We start from the raw sequence: 23588 nt of genomic DNA, 5'->3' as shown, positions 1-23588 counted from the left end.
CCGTTCTCTCCACTGGCTCCCCATCGCCGTCAGGACTGAATACAAGATTTCACTTCTCACACATGCCCCCCCACCTTAAAGAACAAATCGCCCCTAAACCCGCCACTCGAAGCCTCCGCTCTTCAAACACCCACCGTCTCCCTGTCCCCCAAACCAATCTCCGCACCATGGGCGACCGGGCCTTCTGCTACACAGCCCCATGTCTGCTCTTCCAACACCCTCCCTTTGCACCTGAGAGCACCAGTCCACTGATGCTTTTAAGAATGGACTAAAGACCCACCTTTTTAAGAAAGAATTCTCTTAAAAATGTTTTATCTAGTCTTAATGTCACAGTATGCTCCTCTGCCCTTCGACTTTGTCTGTGTTTTGGGACTTTCACATTTGGGTTCCGTGTCTTATTTTGTAGTGTTCTGTGATTTCCTGTCTGCCTTGTTTGCTGTCACCTGCCTTGTCTCACCTCCCTGTATTGGTTGGGTTTTTCTATAAACCATGTGGCATTTCAAAAGCGGCACCCCACCTTCTGCAGGTCATAGTCACCTGTGTTCTGTTGCCTGTCAGCCTATCCTAGTGTTGTTTGTCAGTTGTGTTCACCTATGTCCTAATATCCCTGCCTTTATACTCCCCTGTTCTTTCAGTTCCTTTGTCAGATTGTTATTGTAGTGACCAGTGTTCTGTTCCTTTAAACTCTGTTGCATTTGAGCTCCTCTGCCTCTACCTGTATGCATTTGGGTCCTAAACCTCCTTCTTCGCACACGTGACACTTAACTTTACCCTTTTTGTTTAGCGATGCTGGGTCCCATGATATTGATTGAATGTTTTATGTTATGCTTATGCTGTTTTAATTTTTTGCCATGCTTTTAACCTTGTAGCACTCTGAGATCTGAGATCTGTGAAATCTGAGATTTGTGAGAATGTAAAGTGCTTTATAAATAAAAATGCATTATTATTATTAACCACCTAGACTAGCCCTTGCCACCCCATACCTGTTTGAGGAGCTCAGCAGCCATATGGTAGGAGCAATCAAAGATCACAAAAAACTCCTTGTCTTTTTTCAGCTCCTTAAGTAGTGGCCGGGCATCCTGGTTCCCTGCGGACAGCTGTCGGATCTTGACCTTCAGTGTGAGCTTAGCTGGAGCCTTGATCAGCTCCTGCATCCGCATGAGACCTGGAAGATTACCAACACTTTAAGTGTACAGTAGAAGGAGTTTGGGTATAGGGTTAATGTAGGATTTTTATTTATTTTGAAATTTCGCTAGATGATAGATAGGATATAGAAACAGAGTCTGCAACACTGGTAAGGTAAACAAAATGAATTAATTCAACGTTTCGCTAGTCTACACTACTTCAAATTCTGGTCATATATCGTAACATACAGAAGCCCATTGCATGTCCTTCATCAGATCTGAAAGTTCCCAGGGTTAAAGATTAGCCACAGTCTGAACGTTTGCTGCTACTTCAGCATAGAAATGCTTAAATATACAATTGTACTGTATTAGGAACATGGTATTCACTTCACACAGACACACTTGCACAGCCAGCATGGTATAATAAATCTTGTTGGACTCTGCTAGCCAACGCGTGGAGAAGAAATTAGTGCTTTCTCTGTGCCTCTGCCAGCTCCATCTAAATTCACCTCACCCCCCATCCTGTCTGTCTCATTGTTATATCTCTCAATCACATTTTCTCTCTCTCGCTCATTTCTCCCTTTGTCTATCTCTCACCTCATCTCTCACTTTCTCTCATGCTGCTTCCCTCTCTGACACACACACACACACACACACACACACACACACACACACACACACACACACATGACACACGCACGCACTGAGAAACCAGAATTGAGTCTGACATTAATCTGACCTGTGACTGGACATTGTGAGATAAAACCTCAATAAAATATATCATTAGTGTCTGGAGAGTGAGAGTGTGTGAGTGTGTGTGTGTGTGTGTGTGTGTGTGTGTGTGTGTGTGTGTGTGTGTGTGTGTGTGTGTGTGTGTGTGTGTGTGTGTGTGTGTGTGTGTGTGTGTGTGTGTCTGCCTTGAACAGTGTGAGGTACTGTGCATTTCCATGTGTATGTGCATGACATTTCAGAAATATACTAGAAAATAAAGTAGCAAGCAAACAACCTTTTTCTATAAACCATGTGGCATTTCATAAGCGGCACCCCACCTTCTGCAGGTCATAGACACAGCAATATATAGCCAATGATAGATTTGGAACTATGGACCTGTTTGAGTCACCACATTATAAAGTTAGACGCTGTGTGTATGCAATCGACTCTCGCAAAGATTGGCCTACAATTTAGACATTGTACTGTAGCAGATCCTCTTAGAAAAAGACGATGTTGGCGAAATTATCTCTCATACTGTACCAGAACAACACAGGGCCATAATAGCATCAATATCATATAGCCATGTCATACATAATTAAACATGGACATATTGTCCCATAAATTACTTTATGTTTAGATGTTGCAGTTGTTTGTCAATGTTACAAACGTACAGGAATATTTGAGTCAACGTTAAACATGATTGCATGGTACGGTATATGCTGTATGTTATGAATGTTTCGATTTCATTTGTAAATCAACCTTTTCTCTAGGGACTATTATGCTTTTGGAAAATGCTCATTAGGAATGTACTGCATATCCATATATAGGCTACTGTGAATAGGAATGTACTGCATATCCATATATAGGCTACTGTGAATAGGAATGTACTGCATATCCATATATAGGCTACTGTGAATGTACTGCATATCCATATATAGGCTACTGTGAATGTACTGCATATCCATATATAGGCTACTGTGAATGTACTGCATATCCATATATAGGCTACTGTGAATGTACTGCATATCCATATATAGGCTACTGTGATTAGGAATGTACTGCATATCCATATATAGGCTACTGTGAATGTACTGCATATCCATATATAGGCTACTGTGAATAGGAATGTACTGCATATCCATATATAGGCTACTGTGAATAGGAATGTACTGCATATCCATATATAGGCTACTGTGAATGTACTGCATATCCATATATAGGCTACTGTGAATAGGAATGTACTGCATATCCATATATAGGCTACTGTGAATAGGAATGTACTGCATATCCATATAGGCTACTGTGAATAGGAATGTACTGCATATCCATATATAGGCTACTGTGAATGTACTGCATATCCATATATAGGCTACTGTGATTAGGAATGTACTGCATATCCATATATAGGCTACTGTGAATGTACTGCATATCCATATATAGGCTACTGTGAATAGGAATGTACTGCATATCCATATATAGGCTACTGTGAATGTACTGCATATCCATATATAGGCTACTGTGAATAGGAATGTACTGCATATCCATATATAGGCTACTGTGAATGTACTGCATATCCATATATAGGCTACTGTGAATAGGAATGTACTGCATATCCATATAGGCTACTGTGAATAGGAATGTACTGCATATCCATATATAGGCTACTGTGAATCACAGTCAATGATATTAGTATAGTCCTTTAACCAAGGGGGCAGGCAGACTTTCCAACGTTGAAGCTCTGGGTCCTAATGGTAGGAGGAGGGACTACAGGCGGACCCGTGGATTCATGACCGGGAAACCCCGTGCAGCTGGGCTTTAACGTTGAGCGCTCGGTTGCCGTACGTCACTCAGGACCTCAAAGTTGAGGTCCTGGGAGGGACTTCCGGCAGTCTTCCGGGTGCTTCAAAACGCCACTGAGCAACTTCCACTGACATGAATAGCTGGGGGGGCGGAGCTTCGCGCCAGTTCAGTCTCTATTATATATATACTCTATGCCTTTAACCCATTTTGACCCGAGATCAGATTCTAAAAATGTCTACATAGCTTTTTCAGAAAACTGTCAGGAGACAGTTTTCTGAAAAAGCTATGTTTCTATGTCAGTCGTTCTTCGATTTTTCAAAAATAGCAGACCTACAAGCTCGTAGCGCGCCACTCGGTGGCGCGCTACGAGCTTGTAGATCTGCTATTTTTGAAAAAATAGCTAAAGCATAACATAATGCTAACACCAACTTCTTCCCGCCCAAAATGGGTTAAGGAACCAAAAGAACTAGAACACAATCTGTTGAGTCTTTTGATTCTTTCAGATCATGATCAGGTTATGTGTATAACTGCACCACAGCGATGAATGAATACAAACATACTAGCAACATATGTATGCCTACACTGTGTACATTAACCACCTAAACCCTGTACACTTAGTAAACGGGACTTGAGTTGGATCTGTACTTATTTCACATTTTCTGTCTACACCAAATCTCTTCTCAAAAATAGACAATCTACAAGCTCTTTCTGGGTCTACCCCGGATTTCCTGGGCAAGTGCTGATTTCTTATTTTGTTTTACCAGAGAGCTAATTCAGCCTAGCTGTCCGCGGAATTAGAATTTTGATCATGTCAACATTCATGTCCAAATAGAAACAGGATTGTGTCAAGGTTTGTGTCCATCTGTTCATCTTTTTGTATTGTCTTGGTGTTATGTGCTATGTGTTGTTTTTGATGTGGAGACAAAGATCCTTCGGGACAATAAAGATTATTCTAAATCTGGATCAGGGAGGCCAATTAAAACCACCCCAATTATAAACGTTATTTGTATTAACAGATTACTTCACATTGGACTAAATTACATTTTATTCACAAAACATTTTTACATAATAGTAGCCTACTATTCCACCACCGAACATTCTGTAAGAGCAAGACCGAGACAAGCCTTACAAGAGGAATTGTATTTGTATAATAATGTCAGCAAATGGAAAATGTGATGCTTTATCTCATGCACTGACTGACAGAATGTCTTCTCCAAAGAAGGTACTGTATTGACTGAGAAGAAATGTTACCAGACACCAGATCACTTAAACCACCCAGGATGCCATGGAACAATTCCTTCCCAGCAAAACTGTCATAACATAGGACAATGGTTTGATCAAAAGTGCAGAAAAGCTGCTAGGAAGAAGGAAGAAGCTAGGAAGAAGCAGCATCATTAAAAACAAAACACAACCACCACCGACAGCCAGATGTTTGCCAAGGACACATTCAACCAGGCCGTGAAGCAAGCTAGAAGGTAATACAACACCAAACTCACCAAGGAACCAGCTGCTATAGTTTCCCCCTCTCTCTGATCTCTGCCCCCTCGCCGTGTTGTGGGGCAAACGGAACCATAGCTGAACGGTGTGCACACGCTTTGCGTTTGTAAAATTACTAATTTGCCGACTTAAGATTGAACGGAAAACTAATGGAAAGACTAGGCTTGCGCTCAACATACGTACAAGTACAAGCCATTAGGAAGAGAGCTTTATCTCTGCAAAATCGGGGATATTATGAACACACGTCACTCACACACAGAATGGAAAGATTTTGACAGCTACTGCCCCACTTTCAAGGCTATAACTGATGCGCAGCGCAGTAGCCTACCTTATTGAAGGAACGAACTATATAGGCTATGTAATTGCTTAGCGAAAACATCTGCAGAAGTCTTTCATGCCCCATGTTTATTTTAGATCGGGTGGTTTTTTAACTGTTAAATCTGTTCATTGAAAATCGCTGATCTGCAAGCTCACTAGGTTGTAGATGGATTACAATTATACTAATAGTGATATATAAATAAAATCATGACATGACTAGCTAGACACCCAATTAAAATAGAAACCTCATAGATTATATAAATGTGTATGTGGCTTAATTAAATGACCAGTGCTTGGCTGTTATGCATCCAGCGTTCTGTGCGCCGTCAGCGCCGGCACATTAGCTGATACTTGATTGTTCGATAGAAAGACCAGACAATAAAATCCTCCCTTCTAAAGTCCTTCTGTTATGGCACAAGTACAGTTGGGTGCCACCGATATTGTCCCTTATCATTTGACCCATTTAGGCCTGACCTCAAATTTTTAAAAAATCCTTCTAAATCCTCCAGTTTTCTGAAATAAATATTTTCACGATTTTTCAAAAATAGCAGACCTACAAGCTCGTAGCGCGCCACTCGGTGGCGCGCTATGAGCTTGTAGATCTGCTATTTTTCAATAGCTAAATTATAACATAGTTTAAAACACCAAAAGGGGTTCCCGCCCAAAATGGGTTAACTGTCCTTTTGCGCAGATCACGCAAACCTCAGCAAAAAGAAAAGGACAATATCGATGGCCTCCAACTGTATGAACCGAGCAAATCTGCACCATTAAAGTAGTGTAATAGCATGGAAAAGTCACTGTTTACATTTACAAGCTCGTCATGTCACTCTAGCAAAGTGATTGATCTGTGTCTCTCCTAGGGTCCATACTTGCCCCACAACAAGGATGCGGGCTGGAAGCGATAAATGTTTACGCCCCTTTTGTGATATTTTGCTGGGCCCTATACCTCTGATATCTCTGTTATCATAAATGGGCTATAGCCCACATCACAACATGAGAAAAAGCTGAATGGTTTCATGAGGCCTTTTTACAAAAATGCCACCTTCAAGATGGACAGAAACTAGCCAATCGGGCACAAGTTGTCTCTCCAGTTTATAGGATCTACTAGCCAGTTACAATGCTCCTGTCCCTCTGCTAGTCCCTCTACCTCGAGCCAAAGCTCCAGACTCATCAACGTTGCATTCCATATCACTATGTCCAGTACAGTCCTAAATTCCATACAAATCTCATTCCAGTTGTCAAGCTGAAACTTTCTCATGTCAAGGACCCTCATAATAATATATTTTTGGCTTTCATACATGATTTCTGACCACAAGATGATTTTGAAAATAACAGATCTACAAGCTCACAACGTGTCACATTGCAACACGATATTTGTAATTGGGTTGTTTCCAATATTTGACATAATTTTCTTCTTGTTTTGAGATGATTTGGTTGGCCCAGATTGATTGCCATCTGTCCTGAAGGGCTGTTGTGTGGGGGCAGAGCTTCAGAACCAGCTGGCATATTTGTTCAACTCTTGTTCAACTCTTGCCACTGAGTGGCCTTGCAGTAGGTGGATTGAGAATCACTTCATTTGTAGAATTTTGATTCACTTCTGTTTTGCACTGTTCTGACTTCTGTATATGGAGCGTTTCTTTTTTGCTAATGGACTCCACACACCAATATAATATTATTGGGTCTACTGATTTCAGACTTTATTGCAGGTTATGTCAATTTAAAATTTTGTTTGGATTCCGTAAAAAGCCTTTCAGCTCATAATCATGACAATTCCTAATCAAGCCTAATCAAATGTTTTGTATGTTCAATTTAGTTTCCTAATGTTGAATGCATTGTTCTGGGAGTTGGGTCAAGTCTTTTTCATAATGATATTTAGTGCTCATGTTTGGCTGAACTTGTGGAGGATATCCAGGCTGTGACATACTGTAAACACTCTCTGGAGGGAGACAGGATTACCGGGTCAGCAGCAAACATCAGACAATTAACCTCCGTGGCCTGCAGAGTCACACTCAGGGCATTTCTGCAAATGAATTCATCCCTTTATATAATGTTGAAGAGGGTTGGGCCCTTATTGTAGCCCTAGTCCTGTTTCACCCTCCAGTACTACCTTTATATAATGTTGAAGAGGGTTGGGCCCTTATTGTAGCCCTAGTCCTGTTTCACCCTGCAGTACTATTTGAAGTTATGATTTTCTTGTGTTGCCAATTTGAATTGTGCATCTGTTATTACTCTATCGCTCAATTATAGATCTGTAAATTATTCATAGTAATGGGGAAAACTAGAGTTTATTTTATTTTTGCTTGATTATCAATTCTATATTTTGTAGTTTTTCAAGTAAGTAGTAGTATGTGTTGGGTTTCTATTCTATTTCCTTTGTGCTGTTGGCACGAATAAATAATGTGTGAAAATGTTCAATCCATGTCTCCATCCTTAATGAACTGCCCTCAGGTTAAGACTGACCAGACTCAGCAGTTCCGCTGCTCTCGGAAGGATATAGATTCAATACTCTCTTCAAGTCATAATAAACTTCATTTCTAAAGAGATTTTTTAAACATGGATATAAAGTGCTATAATAAGCAATAAGGAATTAAAACAGTAAAGTAAACCAATTAAAACAAATAGCATGAAGTAAAAAGGTATACAAGGGAATAAGCATGAAATAAAATACATTACACACTATAAAAAAGCCTTATAAAGTACGGTTTTCATAAGTGATTTAAACGATTACACCGATTTTGTTGGCCTTGGATCCTCAGGTATGGCATTCCAAAGCCAGGTGTCCAGCAGCAAAAGCCCAATCACCCCAGTTGATGAGGCGAGGTTTAGGAACGAACAAAATGGCCCTGTGTGAGGATCTGAGAAGCTCAGGCTCATGTACCAGCATTAAATAACTAGGAACCTGGCTTTGCAAGGCTTTAAAAGTTCAATCTTAAAATCAATTCCGAAACTCATTGGCAGCCAGTGGAGAGATGCCAGGATGGGTGTAATATGGATGAGTTTCTTAGAATTAGTTAATAATCTAGTAGCTGAGTTTTGCACTCTTTTTACTGAACCCAGAGTACAGGGAGTTACAGTAGTCCAAGCGTGATTAAATAAAAGCATGAATGACCTTTTCAACGTCTGCAAAAGATAAGACAGTAATTTTGGCATTTTTTTCTCGACTGGAAGAAGCAGGATTGTACAGCCCTAAAGGTTGGAGTAAAAAAAAAAACATCATCTCCAGATTATGGGCTGCATGATTAAAGTTTTTTGGACAAGCTTCCGAGATATGACTGGAAGGAGAGGGTGCAATTTCGGGAGGCAAAAAGGAGTATCGTTTAGCTGGAGGAAACATTGGGACATCTAGCACTTTGTGTCAGAGAGATATCAAGTGAAGTAGGCATAATTGTCTCTGCAAAACCGGAGACAATAGGCTCCAATGCAGCCTGACAGCATGTCGCGGGTTCAAGTCTCAATCCCAACTACCTTTGCTGTGTGTCACTCCCCATCTCTCTCTCTCTCTCTCCATTTCCTGTTCATCTACTGTATAGTATCAATAAAGGCAGATAAGTCCTTGCTCCTGTCCATCCATATGTATGTGTCGGTGTCCACGTGTGTCTGTGTGTGTGTGTGTCTGTGTGTGTGTGTCGGTGTCCGTGTGTGCGTGCGTGCGTGCGTGCGTGCGTGCGTGCGTGCGTGCGTGCGTGCGTGCGTGCGTGCGTGCGTGCGTGCGTGCGTGCGTGCGTGCGTGCGTGCGTGCGTGCGTGCGTGCGTGCGTGCGTGCGTGCGCGTGTGTGTGTGTGTGTCTCTGTATGCAACTAATCTCCGGCACACTCCCAGTAGGCCAAGGAAGAACCTCTGCCCCAAATTGTTGAAATCGGCCTTATGGTGGCACTTTAAGAGGGCCCTCACATTTTTGGCACATCTTGAACCGTAGGTTATACAGTCAAACCATTCCCCCAAATTCCTTGTATCATGATGCAACTCTCAGTGTAGGCCACACCATTTCCACCTGACAAGATTTTTGCCATTTTGCGCTTTCTTCAAAACACACGTTTTGATACTACTCCTACAGATTTTGTCTATAATAGAGGGTATGAGCGTGATATCATTATCATACCCGGAAGTTATGCGGGAATGCCTACTGAGTGGCAAAAACTACTTTTCTGGCCTTGACAGCCCATACATCCAAACAGAAAAGACCTATCTGATTGCATTAAACGACATTCACTTTGCCAAGTCACTTTGCCACTCGATTTGCCACTCAATTTCCCATTCACTTTATGCATACAGTACCCTCTATACTCACACAAAGCTGTACATATTATCATGTGGTCACGTGATGACCAGTCCAATTTTTCAGATTACATAAAGAAATGCTACAAATCATTAATGTAGCGTCCGATTGCCGTGAAACATTCCCAAATTGTTCATCGGCTACTGTTTTAGCTGGTGAAAGGTACACAAAAAATAAAATAAAATCACACTCACAGTGAAGTGAGCTCTTATCATCATAGCCTACATTACATTCCGTGCTCAGCCAATCAAATCATCTCAAATTTGGTACACACAAACACAAAGCTGTGCATAGGAGGGGCTAGGCAGCGCCCCTCAAAAACTAAGCTATTAATGATAGAGAAAGACAATTCAAAATTTTACACAGACTCCATTATACACCTCTACTGAGAAGCAAGCTTGGTCTCAGCTCTCCTAACTGTAATAAATGTGACACAGAAGTTGGTACATATGCACATATGCTTTGGAAATGTACAAAGATACAGGTGTTTTGGAATGAGGTGAAGAATGAGCTGGACACCTTGCTTGGATATAATTTGAACTTGTCACCTCTCCAGTGTGTACTAGCAGCTAAGGTATCCAGTGCAAGGACCAGACACAACGCCAAATTGGTTGGAATACTCTTATACATAGCGAGGAAGACTATACTCAAGCTTTGGATTCATAGAGACGTTCCTACACTGGATGATTGGTACAAGGAGGTAATGACTGTTGTTCCTCTGGAGAAACTGACTTATCTCCTCCGTGATAACATGGAAGGGTTCACAAAGGTATGGGAACCAGTCTTAGATACAGTGGACCCTTCTAGACTGTGCTTCAATGTACCTTATTGAACGGTAGTGAATAACAAAGACTCTGGTGACCTGTAATGTAATCATGTCAAGACTGTGGTGTACTCGTTTTGTTTTTGTTTTTTTGTTTGTGTTTGTTTTTTGTCTGTGCATTGTAATGTCTGTATTGTGGTTCTTGTTGTTTTCCTATGTTATGTTGAAAAAAGAAAAATGTGGTTCTATATACATTGAATTGTGATTGAACAGTTGTGAAATCTCAGAGCCTCAATAAAAATACATTAAAAAAAAAAAAAAAAAACTAAGCTATGGTGACTAAAACTATGACTAAATTATATTGACAATTTAGTCAACAAATAGCTAGACGGAAATGTTTCTAGGAGACAGATGGAAGTGATTATTTAGGGAGCTTGCTGGGTGACAAAACGGTCACCTTGACTACCGGTCACACTACATTGTGTACCAGTCCAAACCAGTCCAATATTATTATATTCCCCTGCCTCTGGTAAAGCCATACATATCTGATTGAAGGTAGGGAAATATGTCATGAAAGAAATATGGGAAATGTAAAGACCACATATATTCGTCTGTGTAAGGATAGGGTCTATTTTTATTTTCAGTCAAATAGTTTTCCCCAACTTTGAGGATTTATAATGACGTTTATAAACTGGATGTATACCAAACAATATGTCCCAGACTCTATGCCTCACTATATCTGTCCCTTCCTCTCTCTATCGCTCTCCTAACACACTCTACTTCTGTCCCCATATCTCTCTCTTTCTTCCTCTCACACATGCAAGCACAGTCACACACAAACACAGGCACACACGCACGCACACACAAATATAATCCCCATCGACAGTCTTGTGAAAATTAAACTACTGTGAAGTTCGATTAATCCTAATTAAATAAAAAAATCTTTTTCTCCTATAGTTTTCAGATTGTCACATTTAAGAATGGAGGTACTGCTAAATCCTGTTCATGTCTTGTTCAGTGACTTTATTATATTCTCATTTGTGTTAGTGGGGGTCGGATGGGTTTGGGGTAAATCCACATGGGGTGTGAAATAAATCGCTGTTGCACACATTAACCGGGAGTTTTATTTTCCTTGGTTGTCTCAAATGACAAACTCTCTCACTCACTCACTCACGCACACGCACACACACACACACACACACACACACACACACACACACACACACACACACACACACACACACACACACACACACACACACACACACACACACACACACACACACACACACACGCACGCGCGCGCACACGCGCACACAGGCAGACCATCAGCCGTTCCTCAGGCTCTGGAACAGCTCGCTTCTCCATATTAGAGCTGGCCAGTCCATAGATGTTTTTAAATTGTAAAATACTAATTTATTTCTCCTGGCCTTCAGTGAAAGTTGTGCTTGGCACCCTTGGTTTTTCCTCCAGACTGCTGTGCAATGTTTTCGTTTTTCCCTGTATATTATTATATTCTACTGCTTCGTTTTGTTTTAACCTTTATAGCACTGGTCACGTTAATGTGCTCCATTAATAGAAATTGTGTTGGGTTGAGTTGAGCCGTGTGCTTTACAGAACATACTCAGACATGTGCACACAGAAACACACATTCAGTACACACACACCTGCGTGCTCTCATTCTGCCTCTCTATTCTCGTCTTTCTCTCACACACCTCCCCCCCCCCACACACACACACACACACACACACACACACAATACTAACATACCTGTACTGTCCTCATAAACCACAGTAAGCTTCTTCCATTTAAAGAAGGTCACTATATCCAGTATGGCCCTGGCGATAGCGGTGTACTCCGGGTGCAGATTGATGAAGAACGTGTCCTTGTTGTCAACAGAGGGATGTTTCCAGCGTGTCTGGATGTGGGGGACCTCCAGGGCGTTGCAGATGGACTGTACAGCACTGACTGAGGAGCTGTGTGACGGGCCAAACACGGCAGCAACACCTAACGCCAGCTGGTCACACACTGTCGGAGCAGAGCGCAAAAGGTCAGCGGGCCTCATTTCGTGACACGTTAGCTGTGCGAAGTTGTGTGTAAATTGGTTAGTAAAAGGAGAGTAACCACGTAATTATTTTGTCATACTTCATTAACAGAGGCTCTTTCAGACTTTAGACGTGCACATCAAACAACTCTGTTACACAGCAAGCAGTACATGGAACAGGCAGGCCCCCAAAGGTCTATCCTTGGCCCCTTAATACTTTTTTCATCTGGACTAGGCCTAAATCTCAACAAAAATGTCCGATCTACAAGCTCACAAGTCTGGACTAGCTACGTAGTCGGAATGGCGGTGCGTCGGAATGCCACTCCGTCCCCGCCGAGATGGGCCATATGCCTATATGCCCAAGCTGGAATAGGGTGCTGGAGTTCATGTGGTTAAAGCACGCTCACCTCTCCTGGAGGCCTCAAAGCCATCAAATAGGTTGATTCTCTGAATGTCATAGGTGAGAGTTGTGTTGGGCATCAGGGTCCGGTTCCGGTTTATGCTGGTAACGGCAAACTTGAAGGCCAACTCATCCATGCTCACCAACTCGCTCTCCCGTGTCTCAAAGATGCCACCTGCACATGGAGCAGAATGGGTGTAAAAAAAACACACACACACACTTACTTAACCCTTTACATTTTTTTGTTGACTGGAGTACCCCAGGGATGTATATATTTTTTTTTAGAAAAAGAGAAAAATAAATAAATGAATAAAAACATACAATGACTATATAAAACACAAACAATATACGGTGCAGGGACAAAACATAACAGAATCAAACAACAGCAACATCAAAATCAATATTCAATACAAATGTGAAGAATACTGATTTATCATCGTCAAGCCTCTGCTTCAGGAAGGTATTTCCAGACAGTGTTAAGGAGCCCTGACTATGGCATGGTCACCCTTTGTCTTCAGCCTAGAAAAGACATGGGGTGCCAGAGAGCGAGAGAACACTCACCATCCTGGGAGTAATTGAATGAATTATGGTTCAGGGGGAAAGCTTTCCTTTGTGGCATTGGTAATTATGTTCCCCTGTAATTGGACTTCTGATTATAAATCACCAAAAGAGCCACTTGCAGACCCCTGGCAGAATAGAAGCAGGGCCCTGTCAGGCAACCCTTTACACAACATACCCCAAATGAACCAAGATTATACCCAATCATGAGCCTTTGACCTTCATCAATTACAAGTGAGTCTTCTGCATTCTATGGAAGAATGAACAATTTAACAACATCAACACTGGTGATCAGTCCATGGCATAAAAGCTAAGCATAATGTAGCATTTAATTAAACCAAATGAATGGTAGAGGAGTGGGGAACTACAGTAGATGTGTGTATCGCGCCTGAACAGTTTTGCAGATGCAATTTAGGTCTACCTAATTAAGTTACTGCCTCCTAACTCCTAACAGAACACGTTCAGAAGATGGATGGAATTTGTTCCTGGGTTCCATCCCCAAAGCCAGCACATTCATAGGTGAAATATTTCCTAGACTAGACATTTTAAGTATGACTCAACAACCTCCAAGTATGGGACTAAATAAAACTAGCTCTACGCCTACATTCTTGTCTGCAGTGACTTGAAGAAAGCTGTATTTCAGTCTTTATGGTCTTTAAATTAATATAATGTCCACCATAAAAACCTAATGCCCTATTTTTCAACGTCCCTGTATTTGATATTGCAAAGTGATACCTATCCTATGTTCCTGTTGGAACATGCAAATGAGGGTTTGCATTTTAAGTGTTTCCAAGAGGAACAATTATTATTCTTCCCAGATACGGTACCTTCACTTCCTGCTCATAAGGATTCTGTTATGTTCTCTCTAATTATGTGTGCACAGGGTTGGAACAGGAGGGTCCAAGGCCACACAATGACAGTTTAAATTGGGACAGCACAGCAATCATCAAGGTAGTGAGGCCATAATGGGAAAATGGATAGGTAGAAGCCTGAAACCTCCTGACTTCAATTTGCCCATCTCATATGATCATAACATGTCACAATATAAGTATAAGTTGAAATGAGTCTACCAGTCACATAATTGTTCAACAAAACTATGATATCTGCCAATGTATGCCCGATGCCGGGGCAATGTTTTACCCTCAGATCGTGCTGAAAACCTTGCAATTAGTTGCAGCTTTATGTTAAAATTAGTTGCAGCTTTATTATGTTAAATTAGTGTAATTAGTTGCAGCTTTATTATGTTACAATTAGCTGCAGCTCATGCCATGCTCATACGTACATACATATAGTAGAGACAGACAGACAGACAGACACTTGTGGAAGTGGCTGGCACTGCTTAAAAATGACATGTTACAGTCAGTCTTGGTCCAAAATAACATGTCCACTAGTAAATCCACAAGATTGCAATTATCCGTTTCCAATTACTAGAACGGCACCATTGACCACATAAATGTTTTTATTTCCTTGCTTCTGAAATTACAAGCAAAGCTGAAGTGATAGGGAGACAGCCTTGATAGAGAGATATGGGGCTACATAGACCAGACAGAACAGAATGGAGAGATTTGTCTCTCTACAGGGAAGGGATAAAGAGGTGCAATGAAGTGATGAGAGATTTATCCCTTTGCAGGGTTGAAGGAAAATGTATCTTTTAGAAGCATTGGGGAAATAGAACTGAGCCTCTGCTAAACGCCCGTTATGACAATTTGTTCAACAACCCACCAGGGGGAGAGTGTGTGTGTGCGTGTGCGTGTGCGTGTGCGTATGCGTGCGTGCGTGCGTGCGTGCGTGCGAGAGCAATCCAATCCCTTGTATTACAGCAAATAGCCTTATTTCGAAGAGAGCTCTGCTCTATTGTATTCTGACTGCTGCAGGTTTTTTTCAAGAACGCCATTCATTGAACCCTGCGCTGGTGTCTCCTTACCTAATGGATTAATGTACCTCATAGCACTAAGAGCATCCATTTCATTAAAGAATAATGAAGAATAATTTACCAGACAAATCGGTCCATCTGGCCCAGCTAAGACAGCATACTGTAACAGATGTTTAGGAAGTGCTACAGATGTAACTTTTGATCTGGTATTGATAATGCACCTTGGGCAGGCAGACGGCAATACAGATGAGGTTATCCACTTGAGATACAAGTGATCCCGAGACATTGTCAGGCTATTGCCAGACTTGAGTCAAGATTCAGACACACGACGGTGACAACAAAGACTTTGAGATCCTTGTGGGCGTCCAACCTTATTACTCTATGCGTCCAACAGGGAGACACCCTAGCCCGCTTCCGGTTTATAATAGCGATGGACTATGCCCTGAGACTTGCAATCAGTGGCAGGGAGACAGAGAGGAGACACTGGGGTTCACGCTGGTACCAAGGAAGTCTAGGCAAGTACATCCCATCATGATAACCGACCTCTGCCCGGAGGACCTTTACGGGACCTACCATGGGTCACAGGCAAAGTCGGAGAGAGAAGGATGAGGTTGGCCGGGCACTGCGTTGGGCACCTGGAACTGGTGGTAAGCAAACTGACACTGCGGGAGCCAACCCAGGGCAAAGCCAGGAAAGGAGTCGCATCACCTACGTAGATACAAAGCGACGGAGCTAACAACACTACGGAGCTCAAGACAGGAGGGTGTGTGGAGGGCAGCGAGTCCAGAGTTGGTGTTGGCTAGACCGCACTCTCGCATCGCATCGATCCCTGGACATAGGATTTGATTTGTTATCGATTAGCTGGAATCAATGCCTCTACTTTTGATATTAATGTTGATATTTAATTTATGGGCAAACAAGGGAGGGAGGTTTTTTTTTTTTAAACACACGAGGAAGACTATTGGTTTCCTGTACCTTTTAAATAAATGTTTGCATCGTGGCTAAGAGTTGTGCAGCCTCATCCGTCTCAACAATATTACATTTATAGCAGATCTGGAAGACCTGGAAGCTCACACAATGAGTCTCATTGTATCAAGTCGTGAACTTGTACATCAGCTATTTTAGCTATTGTCATACGCCAAATTTTATGGACAGATTGCAAACAGATCAAGATTTCTATTCATTCATGGTTTGTCTTCCATCTCCTACTGAGGTCTGCAAAATCGAAGAATTAAATTGTTCTTTACAATAACATTTTTGTACATGGAAATCAATGGTGCATAAGTAGTTAATTTTGTTGAATTATTGGCAGTGTTGTTTAATGCTGTATTCCTCTTCAATTTTGAGATGAAATAACATTTTGGCCCACAGAGGAACAGGCATGCTAGCAAACTTGTTTAATTAGCAAAAGCACAGAGATTGTTATTGTAATGAAGATACTGGTGACACATTTCTAATTTGTTGTCGGAAACAAATGTTAATCTGGGTGCAATCATGGTACAAGAATCAAGATGCATAATATGCATGGTGTGTACAACACAGTTTCTCAAACAATGGTCCATGGACCGGTCCCTGGACCACTAGTGGATTGTTTGAAATAAGCTAGAACTCAAAAAATGCAACAGCATTAGAGCTATTATATACATACATACATACATTATGAGGGAGGAAATCACCTAAGATGTCTGACAATCTGAGGATAAATGAACAACTTCTCCCCAGTTGTTCCCAGTTGTTATTCCCCCCAAACGTTTCCTCAATGAGATGCAGTTCTGACTCAAATCGACATTCACTACCTGAGCAGCGTAGAACGTGTGTGGGGAGAGCTGCATGTAAATGAGATGGACTACTTGTGTCAGATTTCTTCAATGCATCGTGGAGAATTCTACAAGGGTGGACATTGGATATTTCCTGTCACTCTGCCACTAATCCCTTTTCTGAAACCAATTCCTCTGGCTGCTGAATCGGTCCCTCCAAATTATCACTCAGCAGCAGATACTGTAGGTATCATTCATAGCACTTGCATCCAACTCCCAATAACTGCAGTGTGAAGCTTGCTCTCAACCTGTGGTCCAGGGACCACTGGTGGGCTGTTAAGAGTTTTGCAAGTGGCCCCCCAAATAATTGACAAAACACTAAGATTTGAATTAGGTATGTCCCGATTTTCTTTGTTTCCGATACCATCCCGATACCACAATTTGTGTTAGCCGATATCGACACCGAATCCCGATACCAGAGAATAATATTTATAACTAGAAAAAGTGCCCTTCTGGGCACAGGTCTCCACCAGGAGGATAGGACTGTGTGAGATGTTTGGCAAAATGTTTAGGAGTAATATAAACATGTTTGTTTGTTTGTTTGTTTGTTTTTTGCAACAATTTTCTTCATTTTGTTGAGGAAATGCAGAGCCAGATCACTCATAGCATCTCTGAGGATAGAATTCTGGATGAGCAGGACATGTGCAGCATTTTGAACGAAACGGGCCACTCCTGAAAACTTTGGAAGGCAATGTTAGCCAATCAGTGTAGAATCTGAGAAATCCAACAGACTCGTCTTGATCACATGACTACAGAGATCATGTGTACCGATTTGCGTGAGATTTGGATGAAATCTGTGCGACTAACATAAGCAATGTGTTTTGCAGAAATCGGCCTCATGGTGGCGCTATAACCGGCAGATGTGGAGGGATGCAGGGACAATGTTTTTCCATGGCCTCTAGGGAGTGTGCATACATAAGTTGTATACCGATCGATGCAGTTATAGCTAAAATCAGGAATTTGCCTATTATAGCGTCACCATGAGGCTGATTTGGAAAAAAAATAGTGGCATGTCGTCCTCGGCCTAGTGGAAATGTGCGCGTATAATTTCACGGAAATTGCACACTGCGTTTGTGATTTGTGGCATTTTGTTCGAAACGGACCAATCATGTGAGCTTTGGAAGCCAATCTTAGCCAATCAGGATGGAAGATGGGAAATGGTGCAGATCCGTGTTGATCACATGACTATGTGTGTGTATACCGAATTGTGTGATGTATGGATAAAATGTGTACGAGTAATCTACAGAAATGGGTTTTGCCTAAATCGGCCTCATGGTGGCGCTATAACAGGCCGTTGAGGAATATTTGGGGCAGAGGTTCGTCGTTGGCATCCAGGGAGTGTGTGTGCAAAGTTTGGCATGGATCGGGCCAACGGTGCCGGAGATTAGCTGGTAACGGACGGACGGACGGACGGACGGACGGACGGACGGACGGACGCACGCACGCACGCACGCACGCACGCACGCACGCACGCACACACACACACACACACACACACACAGACGGAGTGCAAAACATACTCTCTCCCCATGCCTTCGGCCTGGTGGAGACAATAATACAAAATAAAACAGATCTTATTTTGAAGTCCACCGACCGGGAATAGTGTTTATAGCTATCTAGCTATATATCTCGTGTTGTGTTTATAGCAGACTCCTCACTCAAATGTGCACTTGGTAAAATAAATGGTAAATGGTGCATTTATATAGTGCCTTTATCCAAGGCGCTTTACAGAGATTGTGCATTACATTCACCCATTCACACACACATTCATACACCGATGGCAACGGAAACCATGCAAGGCACCAACTAGCACATCGGGAGCAATTAGGGGTTCAGTGTCTTGCTCAAGGACACTTCGACAGTAACTCTGGGGGAGCCCGGGTTTGAACTGGCAACCTTGCGGTTACCATCCAGGCACTCTACCCCTGAACCACCGCCGCCCCAATGGAGTTAGGAGGTTTTGGCCGAAGCACTTTTTAATACTTTTCATTGGTTCAATATCAGCCAATAATCCTTGGAATCTTCCTAACTTTTCATCGCCTCCATTTGGCCTCCCTGGTCATCAATATTACAGGTAGTGCAAAAGACTAAAGGTCTGAATCGGATGATTATCTCTCCATCCTGAAAACCCAGAGGCATAGAGGAACAGAGGCCAGTAAGACGTGTGATAGGTTTCTCTTTCCTCTCGCTCCACACACACACACACACACACACACACACACACACACACACACACACACACACACACACACACACACACACACACACACACACACACACACACACACACACACACACACACACACACACACACACACACAGTGTATAGCCAACAAAGCAGTCATTATTGGTCAAGAATGATTTACAATATTGAACAGTGATCACGTGGGCAACTGAGACCAGACAATGCAGGATTTACAATATTGAACACTGATCACGTGAGCAACTGAGAGACCAGACAATGCAGGACTCTCATCATGCACTAAATCTCTTCACATGCCTCTTCAACTCAATCAACACATGTCAGATGTCACAGTCAGTGAAGGCAATTCTCCATTCCAGTCAGTCAGTCAGTCAGCCAGCCAGCCAGCATGCAGCCAGCCAACCAGTATTACATTACATATTCATTCTCTGCTGACCAAACCCTGAATCTGAGACATGCAGGGACATTAATGAGATGTAACCTGTCACCAATAGGTGAGCCCGTCTTGCGCTGATGAAGTGCCCGCGCCCCTGAAGCCCACCACAGTGACATTGCCCGCGTGGTATAGGCTACCAGCCCAGTGCGCCTCAAATCCATCAATCTCGGTGATGGATAGGGTGTCACTGTGCCCACGGCATCTGGTAAGATGTACTGCGGAGGGGACGTGTGTTTGAATGGAAATGCTACAGATGGGTATCTGGTGGCAAGGATAATGTACAGTAATCAATAAACTATTAGTTTAGCCTATATACTTAACTTACACGAATAACAGTTGAATGAGCTGTGCGTAATGACGCACGTACTACTACTGTTGCATTATAGCCCACATGAGGTTATAAACAGGTAGAATCACAAAACACAATGTTTTGTGACTTTTGTTTTTGCCTATTAAATAATAACATGGGCTAGGCAAGAATAAGTCGAAATTGAATAGGCATGTCAAATGAATCAAGAAACACGGGAAAGGTTAAGTTGGTTGGCTATGCTTCTTTTTTCATTTCATCAAGTTGCTCTTAAAACGCCGACATATCACGATGCGAGTTACATTACATAGCTGTTGGAAAAACTCTAGTTGGTTAAATAATGCGAGTGCGACACGTAGACTAGTATAACGCATGCAGAGAGTTCTAAAGATACACATTTAACATCTACGCGTGAAGTTGGAAATGGAGCCCCCACTGCCCCCCAGTAAGGCATGATTGGCGACATAAATTGCTAATAGTTGTCAGCTGTTGCTCTTCTTACCAATTCTAAGCACTTGTTGTGAGCTCAGACAAAACTGAGTCGTCAGGAGAAGACAATACGCGTAAAGTCTCTTTTTATCCATAGTTCCCCAGTTGGACACAGTCACTCGGCATCAATCTCCGTGCTGCTTTAATAGTTCATTGTTAGAAAAGGAAACAGCTTTTGTCCACGCTATGGGGTCCCTGGCGTGTCATCTCTGTCTTTTATTCATTAGTGCCAGTGGGCGACCATTCCGACCAAGCACGGGTTTCCCATGTAGAAGTTACTCCCGACATGGTGCTTTGCGCTCCGCATCAATACCGAATCAAACTGCGAGTGCGGGATATCATCGCCACCGTCGCATATAGAATCCAACTTCTTGTAGCATCAGCCAGACGTATTAATGAAAGAAATAGGAAACGAAACATGTCCACCTCCGGGTAGGAGCGAGGGCGCTTGTCTCTGCGCGCTGAGGGGATTTAGAGGCAGCAGCTGGATTATCAACATCCCTGAACACCGGTCCTGATTAGAGGGGGGGGGGGGGGGGGGGGGTAATCTTCAAATTAAACAGAGATGCTACGGACCGATTATATGTGGTTTGTGGTGGTGGAAGTCGGTGAACTGTGTTGACCACTCGCATTCGGAAATAGGCTAAATGAAATAATAGGCTAAAGTAAATTTACTTTAGCCTATTGTTTAATTTAGCCTATTCATTAAATAGTTATGAGAGAATTAATCTAAAAAGGGAACATAACGCCTGAGTGATACCAGCTGCTATAATCCATAAAACTGCGCACACTCTATATTTTAATTTAGACTGAAAAACTTTTGTCCAGCAATGCAATATGGCTAGCTATATGCAGGTATGCCAAGGTCTCCGCAACAGGCTACAGTCTAGAATAGGGGTTCTCAACATTTTTGGCCGGGGAACCCCAGATATAATCATTAAGGAAAGTTTATGCATGTACTATCTAAACTTTATATATATATATATATATATATATATATATATAATTTGGGGACCCGCCTAGGGGTCGCGACCTACGGGTTGAGAACCCCTGGTCTAGAATATCACAGAAAAGCATCTAAGCATGTATTGTAGCCTTTCACCAAATTTGACAGTCGTTGTCAGGCTACCCTGACAATAACATGTTCTCTTGTTCCACCTGCTGGATGGGATTGTGCAGTGCACTATAGTGTCATCAGTTTAAATTACACACACACACACACACACACACACACACACACACACACACACACACACACACACACACACACACACACACACACACACACACACACACACACACACACACACACACACACACACACACACACACACACACACACACACACACACACACACACACACACACACACACACACACACACACACACACACACACACACACACACACACACACACACACACACACACACACACACACACACACACACACACACACACCTAGTTTAGAAAATTTATTTTCCATATGATATAGCAATAACATTAAAATAACACTCCACAGTTTTATGTACGAGCACAGTTGTAAAAGTACAAAGAAGACAAAGAGTTCTTTCCCTTTGCAATTGTAGTGGTCTCACAATACACAATCGCAAGAATGGGTCCTTACTAAGTTATACTGAGGACCTGAGTTCCTCTCACCCTGTATGCTAAACCTAATTAAACTGTCATAGCCTAAGATTTAGAGTTTTAGACATTTTCAATCTGCGAAAGTCTAAGGCTTAATTTCCCTGAGGTGACACCAGCTGAGACCTTACGGGCTCTGAACATGCAAAATAAGGTGCTTACCCTGATCCCCCAAATGTCAGAGAGGCGTATGGGGTGCTTGTACAATGTATTAGTGCGTAGTTTTCAATTAAAATGTGTTTTAATCCCGTTTGTGGCCGAACGCCATGTTTTCCCCCTCGTGTTCTTTCCGTTTACATTCACTACCGCCCTCTATGGCCATTGGGAACACCGACAGAATCGGTGGCCACAAACAGGAAAACACTTCTTTATTGAAAACTACGGACTAATACATTGCACATGCACCCCGTAGGCCTCTCTAACATTTGGGGCATCAGGATAAGCACCTTATATTTTGAATTTGTACATGTTCGGAGCCCTAAGGGCTCAGCTGGCTGACCGTCCTCCACCCTCAGGAAAATTAAGCCTTGGTTTAAGGCTCATTCATAGTCTGGATTTTCGGTGGTGAGGTGACCACCGCTCCAGTGGTGAAGTGACCACCGGAGATGAAATAACGTTGAGCGGTGGTGAGTAAAAACAGAGAGACGGGCTGGGGCAGTGGCGGTGGTTTGCTCTTCACCGCGGCTAGTGACGTCATGTTGTAGTTCACCTCACCTCCGAAAATCCAGACTATGAATGAGCCTTAAGCGTTATTCATAATCTGGATTTTCGGTGGTAAAGTGACCACCGAACTACAACAAGCAAACCACTGCCACCACCCCAGCCTTTCTCTCTGTTTTTACTCAACACCACTCAACGTTATTTCAGCTCCGGTGGTCACCTCCCCACCTAGCCCTGGTCCAGTGCTTACAGCGAGTAGAGCGAGTCTCTCTCTGACGCCCTGTGGCAGTCCCTTCCGCAGCCCTCTGGTCATATTCTCACTCCCGTGCGCGGGTTTTCAAATACCAGCAAATAAACAAAACGACGTAACTACTCACCGAAACAAAGCCTGCTAGACCTTGGTAAAAGTCTATTCTCGTAGCTGGGAAGCGTCTCAGGTCCCCAGCTTCTCTCTAAAATGCACTTTGTGCCATTTTAATAACGCAATGTACCCTGAATTTACCGGGCAGAGTCATTTCTTCTACTATGGCATTTCCGGGTTTTGCCTGCGCCGATCTGGTTGGATTTATTTTATTCAATGATTAAAATAGTGCATTTTAGAGAGAAGCTGGGGACCTGAGGCGCTTCCCAGCTACGAGAATAGACTTTTACCAAGGTCTAGCAGGCTTT

The 23588-nt window shown here is 42.6% G+C and overlaps 2 protein-coding genes across 6 annotated transcripts in view; both read right to left on the bottom strand.

The window, feature by feature from the left end:
- The window catches only part of LOC306928544 (glutamate receptor ionotropic, kainate 1-like), a 65435-nt gene extending 44384 nt beyond the window's left edge, over positions 1 to 21051 (bottom strand). For 4 of the 5 annotated variants that reach the window (XM_079508759.1, XM_079508761.1, XM_079508762.1 and 1 more), the window contains exons 1-4: positions 20630 to 21051; positions 12941 to 13108; positions 12260 to 12517; positions 984 to 1165 (exon numbers count right to left, since the gene is read on the bottom strand). In XM_079508759.1, the coding sequence (XP_079364885.1) occupies positions 984 to 1165; positions 12260 to 12517; positions 12941 to 13108; positions 20630 to 20711 (690 nt within the window). In that variant the 5' untranslated portion in view covers positions 20712 to 21051. Of the gene's footprint in view, positions 1 to 983; positions 1166 to 12259; positions 12518 to 12940; positions 13109 to 20629 lie in introns of those variants that run through there. The other variant, XM_079508763.1, reaches the window with a different exon arrangement.
- A 1024-nt stretch (positions 21052 to 22075) lies between these two features.
- The window catches only part of LOC306927561 (rho guanine nucleotide exchange factor TIAM1-like), a 121606-nt gene continuing 120093 nt past the window's right edge, over positions 22076 to 23588 (bottom strand). The window contains exon 32 of the transcript XR_013790536.1: positions 22076 to 23147. The gene's annotated coding sequence lies outside the window, so the exon portion shown is untranslated. The remainder of the gene's footprint in view (positions 23148 to 23588) is intronic.

The sequence above is a fragment of the Electrona antarctica genome (genome assembly GCF_951216825.1).
Source record: "Electrona antarctica genome assembly, chromosome: 8".
Taxonomy (NCBI): Eukaryota; Metazoa; Chordata; class Actinopteri; order Myctophiformes; family Myctophidae; genus Electrona; species Electrona antarctica.
Note: the sequence above shows the minus strand (reverse complement) of the source record. Positions and strands in the feature narration are given on the sequence as shown.